General features: G+C 44.3%; 1 protein-coding gene across 3 annotated transcripts in view; it reads right to left on the bottom strand.

Annotated features, from left to right (window-relative positions):
- Positions 1–20,705, bottom strand: part of PHAF1 (phagophore assembly factor 1) — a 27,206-nt gene extending 6,501 nt beyond the window's left edge. The window contains exons 1-9 of one of the 3 annotated variants that reach the window (XM_081106880.1): positions 20,642–20,705; positions 20,419–20,539; positions 14,608–14,690; positions 9,639–9,722; positions 4,911–4,954; positions 3,522–3,601; positions 3,153–3,247; positions 2,643–2,740; positions 2,449–2,561 (exon numbers count right to left, since the gene is read on the bottom strand). In XM_081106880.1, coding sequence (XP_080963006.1) covers positions 2,449–2,561; positions 2,643–2,740; positions 3,153–3,247; positions 3,522–3,601; positions 4,911–4,954; positions 9,639–9,722; positions 14,608–14,690; positions 20,419–20,482 — 661 coding nt within the window. In that variant the 5' untranslated portion in view covers positions 20,483–20,539; positions 20,642–20,705. Of the gene's footprint in view, positions 1–2,448; positions 2,562–2,642; positions 2,741–3,152; positions 3,248–3,521; positions 3,602–4,910; positions 4,955–9,638; positions 9,723–14,607; positions 14,691–20,418 lie in introns of all 3 variants that reach the window. The other 2 variants (XM_081106881.1, XM_081106879.1) reach the window with 2 other exon arrangements.

Below are 20,705 nucleotides of genomic sequence, written 5' to 3'. Positions count from 1 at the left end.
ACCCTGCAGTCCAGGGTCCTGGGGGCTCCAGAGAGGCCTCTGATTGCACACTGCACTATCAGGTCTGGCTGGGAGGCAAGACTGCACGCAAGCAGGTTACCAGGGCTTGAGATACTACCAGAGATCACTACCTTATCTAAATAATGCCAGAGACTCATTCAATTCCACAAAAATGACAGGGAGCTCTGGAAACACCACTCACTCACTCACCAAGTATTTACTATTGACCATTAAAGGCTAGGGGATACTTTGCTAGATATTGAGGAAACAATGGTGAGCAAAACAGGTGCCCACGTAAGAGTTTATGGCATGATAAAGATCCCAATCAGGTCAGCACACAACCGAGGGACAATAAATAGCTGCATAGGTGCTATGAAGTATATAATAAAGTACTATTATTTCTTGCCACTTTGCAGGCCCTGACAAGATAAAGGGTACTCAATGCTAGGAGGTACTTCTCAGTGGTAACACTCAACAAGAGACAGGGCCTAACGATCACTCTATGAAATCCAAGAGCGAAGCACACATTAACTCCCTCCCCAACTCCACAAACACCTGACACACTAGTACTTCAAGAGAAAACCAAGAAAGTGGGACAATGGAAAAAAATCTTGATTTATCAAAAGTTTCTTCTTTGGGAAGAATATTTAACTCTTAACTTTGTCTAATACATTTCAGAAATGGCTCCAATTAAACACACACATAGTTGGGGAATAGCAATAGATACACCATTAGTAACATTTCCCCCATTTTGTGGATGGGAAGACAAAGTATTTTTTTTTTTGGGGGGGGGGGGGAGGGAGCCACAAGTCTGAGGAGGACTGCAATTCCTGGTACCATAATCATCACCAACACCATCTTACTCTGCACGGGGCTTCAGGGTGAGAAAACTGTTTTCATGGATAACAATCCATCTGTTACATACAGACTTCAGGGATCCAAAATATGAAATACTAGGTGATGAGTTCTCCAATTAACCTGAGTCTTTATTCACAGCACATACACACTAAACGGCAAAATAAAACTTTGTTTAGGAAATCTGGAACCCACCAAAAATGCTGTCAAGCTGGACTGTCTGCCCAAAGTCTCCAGGTACCAGATTCTTGTGATTCCCAGATGGGGCTATAGGGAAGGCACCCTTGACAGGTAAGCTTTCTTTTTCTGCCTGAAGCCTACCCAGGTGAAATTACTAAAGGTAATTAGGAGCTTTTTAGTTTCTGATTCCGAAGTAAGTCTTTCTATAAATTATTGAGGGGACCAAAACAGGTGAACTGATTTTCCCTGTTAAAAGTATCACTGTAGGCCCTGGCGGATAGCTCACTTGGTTAGTGTTGTTCCCATATGCCAAGTTCAACCAGTGAATGCATGAATAAGTGAAACAAAAATTGATGTTTCTCTCTCCTCTCTAAAACAAACAAACAGGCAACAACAAAAAAAGCATCACTGTAGCCATAAGGAAACAGATGGGAGAAATAGGTCAGTTGAGACAAGCTACCCTTCCGCTTGCCAGATAAAACTTTCACCGAGTACTGGATTGGAGAGTAACTCAGTGAAGCCCTGAGATGTGACTGCTAGGGGTGTGCTGTACAGGGTGGCAGTCAGAATTAACTGAGCCACCCCAAATTCCCAACAGGCTCCTCCCACTGTCACCTGGGATAACTGAGCCACCCTTGACTACCTGCTGTTTTAAGCAGCAATCCTCTGGAGAAGACAGACCCCAAATCATTCAACTATGCTGCCGCATCACAGTTCTTTCAACTCTCTCAAAAGCTATAGCTCAGGTGCAACATTCCTTTAAGTAGCTGTTATTCTGCCTTGGCTAGAAAATCACATTTTAAGAAATTTCTAACCTGGAGGCTGTGAATGTCTAATTTGTTCAGGGCAGTAGTTCAGTTTACGTACCAGATTATTTTGTTTAATCTCTATTGTTGAAAGTATTATATATGTCCCCGTCCCCCCTTGACCCCTTCTAGCCCACCCTCATACCCCTACATACAAGATTCTTAACAGTTAAGAACCAATGCCCAGAGACTGATGCAAGATCCCAATTTATGAACAAATACTAGCTAGACCCCGAGTTCTGTGAAGGTATAATCTCTCTGTTGGCTTCCAGGATGTCTTGATGGAGGCAAGCTCCACAGTAGAGATCCCTGTCCTACTAAGCCCCATCCAGGGTCCAATGTGCCTGAGATTGGCCTGGCATTAAGAAACCACAAAATGAGGCGTGGATCCTAGAGCGACCAACTACTAAAGGCAGCAACTCTTTTTGTTGTTGTTCAAAGCCAGCAAAATCTCAGCAGGGTGTGGCCAAACCACAATTCAACAAGTCCCTCCTGCCAGCCTTCTCTAAGAACTGGGCTTAAAGGGTGGAGAACAGACAACACTGGAGCTCACAACATACAACATGGACACAAGAGGGAATCCACCACCCCAAAGCCAGTAACTGACCTGCAGCAAGTAAGCGAAGTCGTAAACCTGAGGGTCCAGTTCCATCTCGAAGAACGTCCACACTCTCAGCATACACATTGCCCAGGAAACAGCTCAGGGGCATCACGGGAGCCCTGGGGGCAGGCACAGAATAAGCACAGGCTTTGCCTTACCTACCAGGCCTTAGCAGGAAGCTTGTGCTCTCTGACACATACTTGGTGTCCTGAAGGCTGTTTCCACTGTAGATGTACATTCGTTTCACAGTTGCTCCGTGGGGTATCTGGAGAGAAGCCAGACCATGGGCAAAATTGGGCTGCAAACACAGAACAAACGTTTTACTAAGGGCACACTGCAGGCCACGTGACTCAGACTCTAGCATTTCCCCAGCACTCCTGGTCTTCATGAACTGGCCAGATCATAGCACATACTAGTTAAAATCTGGCTCTCGGTCAATGAACTCACCCCAACCATGCAAGTTCATCTTTAATTTTACTTTGTTTTTCTTCTCTTTCTTTCATCAGTGAGGAAATGCAGGAATGCCCCCTTTAATAAAATGTAAGCCCCAGAAAAAGCTATCATTTCATAACCCTAAGGATGAATGAAACATTTTGCTAAAAGCAATAGATAACTAGAGGATACCTATCTAGTCTGCCTGAAAAGCACTGTCTGCTGACCTAGGTCACCTGGGGACTGGGCAACAAATACTCGGGGAAAGGAAGGCTAACCTCGTACTTGGGAGCCTCTGTCCACGAGTCTAACTGAAAAGAGAAAGACAGTCCTCTGAAGTTGAGGTGGAAGAGCTGCTCAGCAGAGTTGTACACTGTAGGAATGAGAAGGAAATGGCATGGCTGAAGTTGCAAACACAAACCAGCCTGGCAGGGAGTAATGACTGACAACACTTCCTTGTATCTCATTTCTGAACTGACCTACTAGGCTGAAAACAAGGGGGAGGAACTTTGCTTTACACTCAAGTACCAACCCCCACGTACTATAGGAACTGGGCTTCAGGAGGTTGTGGTGGGAATGGTACCACTTGCCAGATTTATCACGATGGGCTGCCAGAGAACCAGAGGAATCAAATGGACTTGGCTTACCTCCAGGATGGGTTGCACCGAAAGACTGGTCAATCTGCTCAATGGTGGGAGCTATGGCCTGAGAGTTAAAATGTACTCCACTGAAAAACAAAGATATTTTTTAATACCAGACTTCCCAGGATGGGCTCACAGATCACTGGAGATGGTGGCTAGAAGAGTTATTCTTAAAACATAGGCGGGTGAGTCTATAATTATATCAAAACAAAAGTTTAATTAAAGAACTTTAAAATAAGAGACAATTAAAGAGGTCAGGACAAGTCCAGAGGCTTATATACAGAACTGGTCCTCTAGGGCCTCCCAAGGCATCTATTCAGAAGGAAATAAATCCAGTCTCAGCTCCAGGTATCCAAACTTAAAGAGTGGCCTCAGGAATAAACAGTGTTAATGTGTTTTTCCAGGGTGCCTACTAGTAGTTGGCTTGAAAACTTTCTTAAAAAGGGTTGAACATCTTAAAAGGATGTAGCCAAGCAAGGCAGCTAATTTTCTTAAAAGGCAGGTTAATTGGGTGATTGGGCAGATGGGTAGGGGAGGGATGGATCCCACATGGGAGGTGGGCTTGGGAGTATAAGGGGGCTTAGGATTTCAGATGATGAGCATGAAGATAAGGCATTTATGACTTTCAGGAGAATGTTTAAAGGTTAAGAAAATTTTTTGGAAGATTAGTAGCATTTATAGAACACCTTTGTTAACCAGGCACTGTGCTATGTGCTTTATTTTCCAGTATTATCTTATGCAATCTTCCTAATCCAGCAGCCACATTATTGGTTTCATTTCTCTGATGAGGAAACAAGCTCAAAGAGGTCAAGTGACTTGCCCAAGGTCACAGAGATTAATAAAATTATGAAGCCATTACTCAAGCCCAGGACAGCCAGACCTTGGAAGCTTACTGAACAGAGCACTCTGGATGCTAGAATAATGCCTTGCCATAACGGGGGCCAAATATTTGTGCACCATACAGATTATCATCCTAAAAAGCAGATTTTGGTCCCTAAACAGTGGCCCTTTGGGCATTTTCTTTAGCATAGGTTTTGGAGTCAGACCTATCTGTACTGTCCCAATTCTATTGCTCATGAAAGCATAAAGAGGTGCCAAAAAGACAACGTGCAGAGGACAGCTCTGACCCAAGAAAGTTATAATCACATCTGAGCTGAGGTCCTGCTTTGTCAAGAGAAGTAAATAATTCGACATATATTCACAGCATGTTCTTAGTAAGGTTTCCTTTTCTCCTGGAAACTAAGTAGGCTTGAGAGCTGTCTGAGGAAATCATGGCACCAGGCTCTAATCCCGGAACTGCTGTGGATGGCATTCCTTTACTAATGTAATGAGTGTAGTACATAAAGCCCACTTGTACCAAGCCTGTGACATATACCAGCAAGGGAGAAAACTCACCAATATTTTAACTTTACTTTGGTCAAGTCATATACTTCAATCACCTAAAAAAAAAAAAAATTTTAAGAGTTGTTAATGCTCTGTAGTTGAAGAAGATTAAGAAGACATTTACAGAATAGCAAAGAAAAAATAATCTATCACTAGCTGAAATTCCCTGGAAGCACAGCACATTGTCTTTAGTTCTCATTGTTAAATCTGGAGGAAAAACCCATACCACACACAGCATTAACCTCTCCTTCCCCCTCTTTCAGCGGATTGTTGAACAGATGTTTGTGGATGCTCTGGGTCAAGGTTCCTGTACCTAATCTACTGTTGTATCATAGAGAAGACTGCACATACCATCCCTATAGGACAGTGAAACGCTCCACAGAAACAAATACATGTGTTTGTTAAGGTTGTAACCTCAGAGCCCTGGCCAGTGTAGGTTAGTTGGTTGAGTGTCATCCATGCACTGAAAGGTTGCTGATTCATTTCCCAGTCAGGGCACATAACCTCCCTTCCTCTCTCTAAAAAAATTAATAAAAACATATTTTTATTTAAAAAGGTTGGAACCTTGGATATGGAGCCTCCTTCCTTCCATTCCATACTTTGCTGCATATAAAAACCCAAATCAATTTCAAAAATAGCTTCACAATACTGTGTTTACAGAACAAAAAGATGGAGGGGGAGGTCTATCCTGCTAAAAAATAAGTCATAGTACATTAGCTTAGGTCACAGTGGTCGGCAAACTCATTAGTCAACAGAGCCAAATATCAACAGTACAACAGTACAACAGTACAACGACTGAAATTTCTTTTGAGTCTGGGTGCCGCCGCGCTGCTGCCGCCTCAGCCATTGCCTGCCGCCCGCGCGGACCCAGCACCCCCCGCCCCCAGCCGCCGCCGCCACTCTGAAATTTCTTTTGAGAGCCAAATTTTTAAACTTAAATTATATAGGTAGGTACATTGTTATTAACTTAATTAGGGTACTCCTAAGGCTTAGGAAGAGCCACACTCAAGGGACCAAAGAGCGGCATGTGGCTTGCGAGTCGCAGTTTGCTGACCACGGATTTAGGACAACTGTGACAATACTCAGATATATCCTTAATGAAGGGCATCTGGCTAAACCTGGAGGACCTCAGAACCCTGGTGAATCTTCAGTAAGCTTGGCCTCAAAGGAAATGTCCAGAATTCAGGGCAGAGACAAAGGAAAAGTTACTGAACACACAGCCACTATTGGTACCAAGTAATAAGCACTATGAAGTCCTCTATGACAATAATGTCTAGGGCTTGGCAGCCAGCAGATAGCTGGCTGGGACCTGCAGAACCATCTACCATTCTGCAGCTGGGAGGTCTTGGGCCTCGTTTTATTTTTTAAAATATATTTTTATTGATTTCAGAGAGGAAGGGAGAGGAAGAGAGAGAGATAGAAACATCAATGATGAGAGAATCATTGACTGGCTGCCTCCTACACGCCCCACAATGGGGACTGAGCCAGCAACTTGGACATATGCCCTGACCGGGAATCGAACTGTGACCTCCTGGTTCATAGGTTGACGCTCAGCCACTGAGCCAGCCAGCCGAACATTGGGCCTCATTTTAGAGGCCCAAACAGAGCTGGTTCAATGTCTTTTTGCCCTGACAACCTGGGTTTGACTCTGGAAGGGGCATTAGGTATAGGAGCATCTGGCTTTGTTACAGAAACTGAGACATAATAGGCATTCACTCTTGGCCAGACCTTGTCTATAACTTCAGAGATGGTAACACAGAATTTACAACTTAGACATCTCTTAACTATAATGTGGCTATTTTGATCCTAACTGCTTCTAAGGATCACTTCCTCTGCTGGCCATCACAGCACTTCAATCAACCCTTTTCTACACTACTTGTGTATGCTGTCCACTGGTCCCAGTAAGTTAAGGCCCCTAAGGTCTGGCTTATTAGTTTGCAAAGGAGAAGTACTCAACATGTCAGGTGAGTGGGCCTGCTATGAAGCTAGCTAAGGGCAACATGTAGCTCGAAAGCATGAAAAGTGATGCCAAGAAAGGTCATGCAAGGAAGGGAAGGGAAATAGCTATGATTCATAAGACACCTTCAGGAAGTGTCCCCTTCAGAAGCCTGGGCATGGCAGTCTATCTTGCCAAATTGGTATGCCTTTTGACTGAGGCCAGAGCCCCATGTTATATAGTAGAGCCCTGCTTATATAGTAGAGGCAAGCACTCTGCCTCTGATTACAATAGCTGGCAATGGCACCTCAAGGGCTTCCCATCACTCACCATGGGGGTAAGCCTCCAGAATGTTCCTCCTATGTCACTGTCACCCACCTGCTGCACTCAGACCAACACTTGGAGGTGGTTCAACCCTGTCTGCCCAGTGAACCAGAGTTAATGAAAGGGGGCACTTGTGGCAAGGAACCCAGAGTGCTAACCATCTGGGAGTCCTTCATGTCACCAGGAGACTCTACCAGCAGATTTTAGTCTATGATGTTTGCTGAGCCATAGGAACAAGCAGCTGAGGAAGTCTAAAGTTCATGATTTTCTAGCTTCTGGGCTGGAAAAGTCCTTGATTTCACCAGAGAGAAAAGGAGACATGGCAGCAGCCAAAACAGGAAAGGAAAAGACAGGTGGCTGTAAAGGCTGTGACTTGAAGCTTCATTCCACAGAGTTCATTCATAGGCCGCAAGTGAGGGGACAGGGAAACTGCAGGAGACAACATAAGGGAGAGGTGGATTCTAAAGCCCTCGGATGGAAGGGCAGGCACATGGGTCAGAGCAGACCTGATGCCAAGCAAGGGCACCTGACTGATTGTTCCTCAGTTTCCAGCGGCTCAGACAGGTCCCTAGCCCCTCCTTCTTCATAATGACCACACAGAGGCAGAAGACTTTACCTCCTTACCCATCTAATGTACTTGCCATTCCTCACATTCTGCATAATGTACTCACACTATTTTCTTCAGCTTTTATCACTTTTATTTCCCATACCCAACAACAGAGCTTAAGCCACTGGTAATACAGGGTTAGAAACTTGTTCAGGCAAACCACTATCCTCTTCTCAGCTGTCTGACTGGTAAACTGTACCTCACAGGCTTATTAGGATTAAATTAGGAAATGCATGGGAAGCACTCAGCCCTGACCTTATATGTACTAAGTGCTCACTTTTAACAGCTGAAAATGAAATGTATTTTAATAAACACCCTATACATGATTTTGTCCTCACCACGCTGTGATTCTGTGATGGGCCGTCTAGCCACCCCCTTTTGTTGTCCACTTAGGTTACTTCCAGCTTTTCATTACTATGAAAAGCCCTGCTATAAATATCTGGCAACATTACCCTCCCCATAACCTTTTTAAGTTATGTTTCCTAAAGTGGATTTACCAAGTTAAAGGCAAATGACTCTTTGTAAAGGTGTTTCCAGATTAATTTTCCCCAATTTGCGATGAAGCCACACTGAAGGCCATCCCTATCCCTTTTCCCAGTGTAAAACTTTGGGTCAGTGAGGACAGGACAACTAAGTTTACAAGGAGAGGCGAGGGAGATGTGGGGCTAACAATGGTGACATCAAACCCTGCTTTTGAAAAATCATTGAGGAATTCTCATTTCATGTAAAGATTCTTTTTCCATATTCTATCTTATCTCCTCAGCAGCTCACCTGTGACAGTATGTCGAGAACTAGGAAGTATCTAAGTCTTTTGGAAAGACAACCCCATATCCTAACCAGGATGATGGCTTTGGCATGTCACTGCCCAGAGCCGCATTCAACCTTGTGACTCTGGGGCTTGAGTCTGATGTCACATGACTAACCTGTAAAGCCCAGGCATTTGTAAATAGTGTATTAAAAACATCCTGGACTGAAGCAGGTGTTAGTAAATTGCACTTGAGCACTAATTAAGACAACCCTGCACACCAGCAAGCTGTTTGTTTACATTTCCTCAAACTTTTTGAGCCACAATCTCAGCATTTTAGGAAAAACTACTCTAATTTTCATCTTCTAAGTCATGTTACTTGACCGAAGAATAAAGTAAAATAAGATATATAAACGTGACTAAAATCTTGTGGTCCTATTCTGCCATTAAGCCTCATTGTTAGTACCCCCCCCCCTTTTTTTAAGGCGGTCCTTTGTGACTGTTTTTATTTCACTTAATTCTTTTGCATAATGTTTTTGAGATCCATCTATGTTGAGGCAGGAGTAAATTGTCCATTTTTTTGTCATATTACACTTCACTGCATGAACATAGTTCACTTTGCTCATCCACTCACCCACTAACGAACATTGGGTTGTTTTTCATCTTGTGTCTATTATGCATAAACCTGCTAGAATCATTTCTGCTTATGCTAAGAATATTTGTGTACAAGTTTTGTTTGTTTTTTCTATTTTGTGGATGTTTTAATTTCTTGAATAGACACCTAGGATTGGAATTGCTGAGTTTTAGTACCTTTTTAAAGACTCAGGAGAATCTATGCCATATACTTAGCTCCTCTCATTTTCCTATTTAATATAAAAGCCCCCTCCCCATACCACATTCCCTAAATCCTCAATACTCTTTCCCTTTCACCTCCAGAGACTAGGACTAGAGTCCTTCCCAGAATATTTCCACTACCAGACCCAGTTTCTCTTTTTTAGGGAAACAGGCAAGGCTTCAGTATCCTACCTCCTGGCGGTCTCTGAACCAAGGAAGTTCACTCCCACTTAGGAGTTAAGAAACATCTCATAACAGCACATATTAATCAGCCTGACGTGAAACTTTAGTTACCTTAAGTCTCTGATTGAAAGCATCAAACAGTAGTTTGATCCCGTCCTGAGTCAGGTTAAGGATGAGGTCATGGCTTAGAGGAGACTACAAAATAAAAACACACACTCCAAACAATTAATTTACTTACCAGCACCTACTGAAAGCATTACAATATATATGCAATACACAGGGAATATCTAAGTGCAGACTCCCTCCCCCAACTAACAAGGTTTAGAAGCCAGAAACAAGCTATTGCATGAATGCAGTGTGCTCTATTTCCAGCCTACAGCTGCTACTTTATAATATCGGCTGAAAAGAGCGTCTCTTTTCCAAAGCCTGTATTATTATAGGTTTGGAGTAATAATACTTGGGGAAAAGGGCTAAAATTATGTGAGTATAGAGGCCACTTTCTTTTGAGGGTCCCGGGTACAAATCTGTAGCATGGGTTTACTGCTGTCAAACAGACAGAACAGTTGATGAGGAATGCAGACCACGTGAAAAAGCCTCATGAGGATCCAAATTCAACAGGTAATGCCCAATGCATTTTGGCTGAACCTATATCCATTCACTCCCAGGCTGTACCATCCATAGGGAACACTTTTTATTTTTGACTGTTTTAGGCCATATTCCAGGACAAATAAGTACTTCTGTGATCTGATTATGTATGAGATGACACTCTTCCTCTTTCCTCCCCTCCCCCCACCATCTCATATCACATGTGCTTCTTTCTGAAAGGCCCAAGTCTAAGATCTAAGGAGTCATATTTCTACATTTGCCCCTTCTGAGTCCTGGGGGGAGGGGAGTAGCAGCACAGAATACTGGACAAAGCTGGCCTTGAGTCCAGGTGAGCTGGTGACCTTACGTGACTCTCAGAACTTCTCTGAGCTCTAGTTTCATAGGCATTGGGTCAGAAAGCACCAAGCACAGCACACTGCACTCTTTCCTCATGTACGCCCCACCTGCCTGCTTCTAGTCCAATGCAATCAATTCAAGGACTCAACACGTGAAGACTCACCATAGCCCTAACCAGGTTGCCCAGAAGAAAACAGGACCATCCAAAACTCTGCCCTTTCTTAAAACTGGCACACAGTTCTCAAAAGGATTTAGACAAGTTTCTTTATAAAGCATCTCAAAGCAGGCAGGGAATGACAGAAGAGTGGCTGTCAGCTCTAACTGGTTTGGCTCAGTGGATAGAGTATCAGCCTTCGGACTGAAAGGTTCCAGGTTCGATTCCAGTCAAGGGCATGTACCTTGGGTGTGGGCACATCCCCAGTAGGAGGTGTGTAGGAGGCAGCTGATCGATGTTTCTCTTTCATCGATGTTTCTAACTCTCTATCCCTCTCCCTTCCTCTCTATAAAAAAATCAAGAAAATATATTAAAAAGAACAAACAAAAAAACAAGAGTGGCTGTCAGAGAGAGAAAGACTGTGCCACTCACTACTGGTGTAGGTCTCAGTAGAAAAATTCTCTCCAAAGAGCCTTCTGTGATTAGCACAGACTGCTCCCTTAAACCCCATTGATCTTTACAAGGTAGAGGCCATGGTGGCACCATCATGCCTGACAAACATTAGAAGAATGCTGTATGAATGCCTAAACCATTAGGTCTCAAGCAAGACAAGATAATGGACTATGAACCCTGACCTTATTCTGAACCCAGAACACACAGTTTCATTTCTGAGAGGGTCAGCCCATAGGGGAAAGCAGGATGAAACAACATTTTAGCATCTTTCAAGATCCATGATTAGAGAAAGAACGCTGGGAGGATCTGGATTTTCTTACACTCTCCCAAGAACTGATCATTTTCTTCCTGGCATTATTACAATGCAGGATATAACTAAGCAAAATAAATAAAAATTAAAAAAGAATTTTTTGTGCAACTGAGCAATTTTTAAAAGGAAGCAAATAAATAATCTTCACAATGTTTTATTAGTACTTTTTATCTCCAGAACAAAAATACACACATACTATGTGGTTCTTAGGCATTATGCAGTCCTCCATATGAAACAGCTCAGTAAAGCTGTCTGTTGCAAGTCTTTAACATCCTCTCCCTCTAAGAAAAATGGGGCTACTTGATATGCGCATTAAATTTCCAAGGTGTGATTTGCTGGAGACAACAAGATAGTTCTGAAAGGTTTAACAGGTCAAACTATTCTCTGCACTTAATGGGAAACAAGGACACAAATGGGAAAGGAATGGAAGGAGGGCAGAAGAGGAAAGGACCACATGTAAGAAGCACTGTATCAGAGCTCTGAGAGACCATCTCCTCTTGATCCACATCAAAAGTCTATTCTATAAGGAAACTATATCCACTTCACAGGAGAACCAGACTAATTATTAAACCCATGTTTTCTAACTGATTCTAGTTGGTTAGACAATATTGGGGAAAATTAGATTAATGCTAAAACTATTTGTACTCCAAAACTGGACGACTAACAACAAAGTCAGTGATATAAGAAATAAAACATGCCCTGCTGTTGTGGCTCAGTGGTTGAGCCTCAACATATGAACCAGGGGGTCATGGTTTGATTCCCAGTCAGGGCATATGCCCAGGTTGCGGGCTTGATCCCCAGTGGGAGGCATGCAGGATGCAGCCAATCGATGATTCTCTCTCATCATTGATGTTTTTCTAACCTTCCTCTCTGAAATAAAAAAAAATATTTGAATAAAAAGAAAGCCTATTTTCAAATGCATCTAATCTTGGGGTGCCCAAATCTGATTAAACTAAATCTGGAAATTACTTATAAGTTCAAGAAGCAAGCCAATTTTATTTTTTTCTAAATATATTTTTATTGATTTCAGAAAGGAAGGGGGAAGGAAGAGAGAGAGAGAGAGAGAGAGAGAGAGAGAGAGAGAAACATCAATGATGAGAGAGAATCATTCATTGATTGGCTGCCTCCTGCACAACCCTCACTGGGGATGGAGCTCGCAACCCAGGCCTGTGCCCTTGACCGGAATCGAACCCGGGACCCGTCAGTCTCCAGGCTGACACTGTATCCACTGAGTCAAACCAGCTAGGGCAAGCCAATTTTCTTAAGCTGCTTCCCATTTTGATGCCTGCTACTTACAATTCCCTCTGGGTCTAACACTGAAAGTCAGACTAGGTTATGAATGACCTGTAACAAAGAGGAAAAGCTACTATTCTTCACTTTATAACCCACTTCTAATCCTTCATGCCAAAAATAATCTGTCAGTTGTTTTAGGATCTGAAACTAATTGAAAAAAAATGCAACTAAAATCACCAAATTGGTATTTAAACGGCCTCAGAAAAGCCACTTGAGGATAGCCTGCAGTCTGTATAGGAGCAAAACTATTCCCCTAGGTTTGTGACACATACAGCACATGGTCTGTCATAGAAGAATCACAGATTTCAAAGAAGTCAGTGGAGCCCTGGCTGGTTTGGCTCAGTGGATAGAGCGCTGACCTGTGAACTGAAAGGTACCAGGTTCGATTCCGGTCAAGGGCACATGCCCAGATTGTGGGCTCAATCCCCAGTGTGGGGCGTGCAGGAGGCAGCCAATTATTGATTCTCTCTCATCATTGACGTTTCTATTTCTCTCTCCCTTTCCCTTCCTCTCTGAAATCAATAAAGAAATATATATATATATATATATATATATATATATATATATATATGTTTAAAAAGTCAGTGGAAGGGAAATTGCATCTTTAGAGAGATGGAAAAACCCTATTTTTAAAGGACTATGAAAAATAGCTTCTAACTTTACATACTTAAAAAATCAAATATTATTTAAAAAATTCTGATGTTCAGAAAGTTCTTCTCTGGTGCTAACCTAAAGTATACTCTTACTGGAAACTAAAAAAGTGTTTGTTTTCAGCCGAAACCGGTTTGGCTCAGTGGATAGAGCGTCAGCCTGCAGACTGAAAGGTCCCAGGTTCGATTCCGGTCAAGGGCATGTACCTTGGTTGCGGGCACATTCCCAGTAGGAGATGTGCAGGAGGCGGCTGATGGATGTTTCTCTCATCGATGTTTCTAACTCTCTATCTCTCTCCCTTCCTCTCTGTAAAAAATCAATAAAATATATTTGTTTTTTAAAAAAATATTTTTATTGATTTCAGAGAGGAAGTAAGGGAGAGAAATAAAAACTTCCTATCCTATACAATAAAAGGGTAATACGCAAATCGACCGAGTGGCAGAACAACCAGTCGCTATGATGCGCACCGACCACCAGCGGGCAGACGCTCAATGCAGGAGCTGCCCCTGGAGGTCAGTGTGCCCCCATGGAGGAGCACCGCTCAGCCAGAAGCCAGGCTCACGGCTGGTGAGCACAGTGGAGGTGGGAGGAGCCTCTCCTGCCTCAACAGCAGCACTAAGGATGTCAAACACAGCAGGCTTCTGGGACAACCCCCGCCCTGCAACAATTTTTGTGAACTGGGCCTCTAGTCAATGATAAGAAAAAATCAGTGATCGGCTGCTTCTTGCACATACCACACTGGGGATCAAGCCCACAACCCACGCATGTGCCCTGACCAGGAATGCAACTGTGACCTCCTGGTTCATACGACAAGGCTCAACCACTGAGCCATGCCAGCTGGACTAAAAAGGTCTTTGTAGGTACACGCAACATTGTACTATAGGGGTTAATTCCTGGCACAATTGACCAACATTTAATAGAGACTACCATAAATTGGACAAGAAATAATAAATGGAAAGCAAGTACTCTCGAAGACCAGATAGTCCGAGAGGTGATCTCCCACTGAAAAGTCCCTGTGTCAGGGACACACACACACACACACACACACACACGTTCAGTTATTACAGATCCTCAAAACCTGGCAGCAACAGGTTATCAAGACCAAAAGTTTTAGAATTAAAAAAAAAAAATGCTTGATAACTGACTAGTGCTGAAGAGTCTCCTATTCAAATACACTGACCCAACAATCCCTGCCAGTCAGCCCCTCCCCCAAATCACCAACCTCTGGGGATGACTCACTGATTAGGGATGCTATTTCAGCAAACAAATCAGCTCACCTGTTCACTGTAAAGAACCTGGACATTTTTGATGATGCGACAGTGCTTCTGAAGAATGGCTACTGCCTGAGCCAGAGGCATTCCTGAAATAAAGCAAGGACACCTGTGTGGGTTACGTGGGTTGTCCATTTACGAACTTCTACCACTGTGCTAGGTATTGGTGTCTGCAGTCAAGTTTGGGGTGGGTGTCACTAAGGTTTACAGAAACAAGACCAAGTTCAAAGTTCAATAAGCAGTAAGAGCTAGAATAAAGTTAGCAGCAAGCACTAAGGCAGTGGTCGGCAAACTGCAGCTCGAGAGCCACATGCCGCTCTTTGGCCCCTTGAGTGTGGCTACAAAGTTTCAATCGCACTGTACGTGTGTGCCCACACATGGTATTTTGTGGAAGAGCCACACTCAAGGGGCCGCAGTTTGTTGACCACTGCACTAAGGGAACAGTTGAATTGTATAAGGGAAGGGAGTTAATATACAAATGGGAACTTTTGTGTTGATCCCAAGCAAAGAGCTTTGAGAAGGCAAAGTCAGCATGAACCAAAAGAGTGAGAAAGCACCGACTGTGTGACTCTGGAGAATGAGGCCTGTTTCTCACTGTGCCATGGACTATGTATACCCTAGGAAAGTTCCTTCCTCACACACCTACCAGAATCAAGTTATTTTACTAAGGATTTTTATCCTTATTTATCTAATCACAAATATCTTCTAAATCTTAACACTTGATTTGTGAACTGATGGTCCATTATAAATACTTATATATGCTCCTGTTTAAAAAATCCCAATCCCAATGGCCTCTCAAAAGTTCAGGGACTCACAGGGAACACCAAAAAGTATGTTTTCAAACAAAAAGACACATTATATTTCAAACAAGACACATACAGAGAGGCAATTTAAAACAAAGTCCAGACAATCCAAAAACAAAGACATAGCTTTATAAGCACAAGGACAGTATGTGTTTTATTCAACTCTCTGAAATCTGGCTTCTTTTCTGTATTCTGACCTCTACATCTACCCAGTCATTCAAACCAGAATCTCTAGATGCCTCATCCTTCCCCATCTTTCAAAATCTAGTCTCTAAACTTTCTTCCTAAACCCATCCCATAACACACTTTATTCCAGGTATCCTCTTTTCCAGTGAACCCAGAGACTCCTTGATAGTGTTCCAGGCAGCTACTACCAAAGAGAATTGGGAATCTAGGGAACCTATTTCTTCTTCCAGCAGTACATCATGCTCTAATTATAATATCCAATTGCTTATAGTTCCTTACATACCATTTATCCCCCCCCCCTTTTTTTAACATATTGTTATTGACTTTAGAGAGGAAGGTAGAGAGAGGTAGAAATATCAATGATAATAGAGAATCAATCGGTGCCTCCTGTACACCCCCTACTGGGGATAGAGCCCACAGTCCTGGCATGTGCCCTGACCAGAATCGAAATGTATGACCTCCTGGTTCATAGGTTGATGCTCAACCACCGAGACACACCAGTCGGGCCCAATGTTTTGTTTTAACTTGGTTGGAAGATTTATATGTATGGACAGTTTGGATAAGAAATCTGGCAGTAGCCTTCTAATAGAGTCCTCCTGATGTTAGCTGCTCCAGGAATATGGCTCCTGTAGTGTTTTTTTAAAATACATTTTTATTGATTTCAGAGAGGAAGGGAGAGAGAAAGAGATAGAAACATCCTATATAATAAAAGGCTAATATGCAAATCAACCAAATGTCAAAACAACCAGTCGCCATGATATACACTGACCACCAGAGGGCAGATGCTGAACGTAGGAGCTGCCCCTGGTGGTCAGTGCTGGGAGCCTCTCCTGCCTCCATGGGGAGCAGGCCTAAGCTGGCAGTGGGACATCCCCAGAGGGCTCTAGGACTGCGGGAGGGCGCAGGTCAGGCTGAGGGACCCCCGCCCCCAAGTGCACGAATTTCGTGCACTAGGCCTCTAGTCAATGATAAGAGAGAATCATTGATCAGCTGTCTCCTGCATGCCCAACACTGGGGATCGAGCCCGCAACCCGGGCATGTACCCTGATCGGGAATCCAACTGTGATCTCCTGGTTCCTAGGTCAATGCTCAACCACTGAGCCATGCCTGCCAGGCTCCTGTAGGTTTTTGACAGGAAGCCTCCCCGCCACTCCACCCCCCGCCCCCCCGAACTCCACAGATCAAGTTTCTTTTCTCCTTCCATAGCACCCTACACAACTTCTACCCCATTACAATAAAACACACTACTTCTGTAAAGTTCCTTCCCACTAGACCAGTGGTTCTCAACCTTCCTAATGCCGCGACCCTTTAATACAGTTCCTCATGTTGTGGTGGCCCCCAATTTCATTGTTACAAATTGAACATAATTAAAGCATAGTGATTAATCACAAAAACATGTAATTATATATGTTTTCCGATGGTCTTAGGCGACCCCGGTGAAAGGTCGCGACCCACAGGTTGAGAACCACTGCACTAGACTAAGCTTATTCAATTTTCAATGTTTGTAAGCGGAGTCCAGAGGTACATGGTACCTTCAACAAAGTGAGCGTTCAGTCCCTCTGGAACAAGATAATCTCAGAGAAGGCTATTCTCTAGTGACCCTTAAACCTACCCTCTTTGGGCATTTTCAACACTTATTTATTTTAAAAAATTTAAATTACTGATTTGAGAGAAAGGAAGGAGAAGAGAGAGAGAGAGAGAGAGAGAGAGAGAGAGAGAGAGAGAGAGAGAGAAAGAGAGAGAATGACACTGATTTGTTGTTCCACTTATTTATATGCCCTAACCAGAGACCCAGCCAGCAATTTTGTCTTATGGGGACGACACTCTAACCAACTGAGCTACTCGGCCAGGGCTGCAACACAAATTTAAAAAATAAATTCAGGCTGAACCGGTTTGGCTCAGTGGATAGAGCGTCGGCCTGCGGACTCAGGGGTCCCAGGTTCAGTTCAGGTCAAGGGCATGTACCTTGGTTGCGGGCACATCCCCACTGGGGGGCGTGCAGGAGGCAGCTGATCGATCTCTCTCATCAATGTTTCTGGCTCTCTATCCCTCTCCCTTCTTCTCTGTAAAAAATCAATAAAATATATTTTAAATAAATAAATAAATAAATTCAGACATGCCTCCATACCAATGCATTCTGCGAATGTCATTGAAAAACACCTCAAATTTGCACTGCCTTTAGTCCACCACTGATCAAGCCATCAGTGGCATTCTCAGAGATTCCTCTTGGCCCAGGTTTTCCTGTCCCTGTGTTGTTGGCATTTCTCTAATCTCCCAACATCAAATAAAGGCCAGGAAAGCAGCCAGGAAGTTGGATGCAGCTCCCCATGATGATGCCAGGCAGATAATGGCAAGGTCTAGATACATTTGCATTAGCACAGATTCCAAAAAGAAACCTAGAAACAAAACTGAGCCTATCCTCAGAAGGGTAGAGCAGGGGGAGCAAAATATCCGTCCCCTACTTTTTATCATCTGTTACCTTTCTGAGCCTCAGCTGTCAAATGGAGATTACCTTTCAAGGCTGTGGTGATGTGAATTAAGCACTGCCTGGTTCTCTAGCTTAGGAATGTAATTCAGCCCCAATTGCAGTTTTGACGTGTGAGGGCTGGGGAGAGGACTAACTTTTATTTTAGTCTGGAGAAGTTAAATGACCACCATCTCTAAGGCAGACAGGATTTTAAAGTGACTTTTAAGACCCACAAAGAAAACATCAAGACTCAGGCCCCCTTTATGAACTTTTCCCCAAAGAGCAATTCTAGACCTATGTACAGAAATGCTCTTTTCACTGTTTCTGGTTGCTAGACAGTTTGAAAGAACAGCCCAAACCCTTGACTCCTGAAAACTGGAAGTTGGAAGTGGGCCCTAGCTGGATTGGCTCAGTGGATGAGCGTCAGCCTGCAGACTTAAAGGTCCCGGGTTCGATTCTGGTCAAGGACACAAGCTGGGGTTGCAGGCTTGATCCCCAGTAGGGGGCCTGCAAGAGGCAGCCGATCAATTCTGTCTCATCATTGATGTTTCTATCTTTTTCTCCCTCTCCCTTCCTCTCTGAAAGCAGTAAAAATATATATATTAAAAAAAAAGTGGGAGTTCCAGTATCAAAACAACAGTTGACAGCCCTAACCAGTTTGGCTCAGTGGATGGAGCATAGGCCTGAGGGCTGAAGGGTCCCAGGTTTGATTCTGGTCAAGAGCATGTACCTTGGTTGTGGGCACATCCCTAGTGGGGGGGTGGGGGGTGCGTGTGCAGGAGGCAGCTGATCAATGTTTCTAACTCTCTATCCCTCTCCCTTCCTCTCTATAAAAAAATCAATAAAAATATATTTTAAAAAAACAGTTGACAAAAGAAGTCTTATTCTCCCACCTAGTTTTTTCAAAACCTTGCTCTCAACTAACATCCTAATCATTACTTTTGGCCAAGAAGACCCTGTACCACAGAGATCCACAACTTAGCCGTAGCATCAAGCACAATCTGAACCATGGTTGTGGTTCTCGCTCCGTCCTGTTAAATCCTGGTGTGAGCAGAAGCTGTGGGTGGAGAGGTTCATTCCCTAACTAGAAGCCAAACTGCACCAGCATGATGAATGTGTCTGGAGGCAAAGATATCATTAGCCTCCCCAAATCAAGCTCTGGTTGCTTCACAAGAGGCTGGGCTGTTCCATACCAGCGAAAATTCTGGGCAGAACTCTGTGGGAGCGGCGTTAGTTATGAGAAGTTGAGGAGGGCCTCTCACTAAAACTGGCTCCCACAATCCAGAGGAGGTTTGTCGTTCAACTGGGCACCAGCAGGGCCCTACCAGTTTCTCCTGTGCCCTGTCTGTCTCCATAGACGTGAGTCTTCCAGATTCCAGGATAAGTTATAGCCCAACAGAGCAGCTGACTCAGTCCAGTCGCTCAAATTAGTGTGACAAAAGTTCAGGCCCAAGCACAAACAAACAGCACCAGCACCTGCTCCCCGCCCCCTTTTCCTAGTGCTGGAACATCAAAGTAAACACACACTGGCGTTACTGAATGCAAATATTTGTACACATAAAGGTAGTGGGGATGAGGAAAACGGGACCAAAAAAAAAACCAAAAAAAAAAACCACCAAAAAAAACCACCCAAAAAACCAAAACGACCTAATTGAACGTTCTTCAAACTAAATGTTACTTTTCCTGAACTCCTATTTCATTCTCAGCTAAGGTCTGGGTTTAGGATTACCTCGCCACATCGACCACAATTAAAAACGAGAAGGAAACAAGTCAGAAAGTTCCTTTAACGCACAGACTCTCCTCAACCAGCTCCTTTGACCAGATCCCCAACACCAGAGTAAGGGATGGGGCGGGGGGTGGGGTACGGGGGCGCTAGGTTTCTCCTTCCGAAGAGGCAACTATTAGCCCCGAAAAGCAAAGGGAGACTCCCTTGTTGTGGCGTTTCAGAGTGTCAGTCACTCCTCAACTATTTCATCAGTAAATAGCGACTAGGAATAACAACAGTATCGACCCTACGACCCCAAGAAGACCGACTAGAGATAATTACGCACCACAAAGCAGGGCTAGTCCTCAAGTGTTTGGGGCGTGTTCGTCATTGTTATTATTATTACTACCGTACCAGTCCCGGGAGGGGGCCGGTGAAGGCCTGAGGCGAGGGCGTCTGGGCCCAGCCGAGCCAAAGACGGGCGGGTCGGGCCGGTTGGAGCGGGTATCTAGTGCCTGGAGCCCCAAAGCCAATAGGACGGAAGAGGCGACAAGCCGCGGGCACTGGGGAGTCAGGGGCAGAGGCCTGAGGCGGGAAGGGCCCGGAGGGAAGTAAGAACCAGAGAACAGGGTTCTGAGGGAGGACCCCACACTTACCCAGCGTGAATTCCCATTGCTCGTTCCCCAGAGAGCGCTCAGGCACCACCTCCAGGTCCAGCATTGGTTCGGCTCGCCGGGCCGGGGCGGCCTCCCTGCGGCAGCGCAGACGGGACCGGAGCTGAGGACAAAGCAGCAGCTGACCCGTCGTCCCTGCCGTCCCTCGGCGGCCCTGCTCCCCAACTCCTCCCCGGTCACCGGCGACACCGGCCCAACACCGTACCTCACCTCACCTCACCAGCAGCAGCCGCGGTAGTAGGGGCAGCGGCAACAGCGGCAGCGTCTGC

This window comes from Myotis nattereri (assembly GCF_964212035.1).
Source record: "Myotis nattereri genome assembly, chromosome: 15".
NCBI lineage: Eukaryota > Metazoa > Chordata > Mammalia > Chiroptera > Vespertilionidae > Myotis > Myotis nattereri.
The sequence above is the reverse complement of the archived record's forward strand: the minus strand, read 5'-3'. Positions and strand labels throughout refer to the sequence as shown.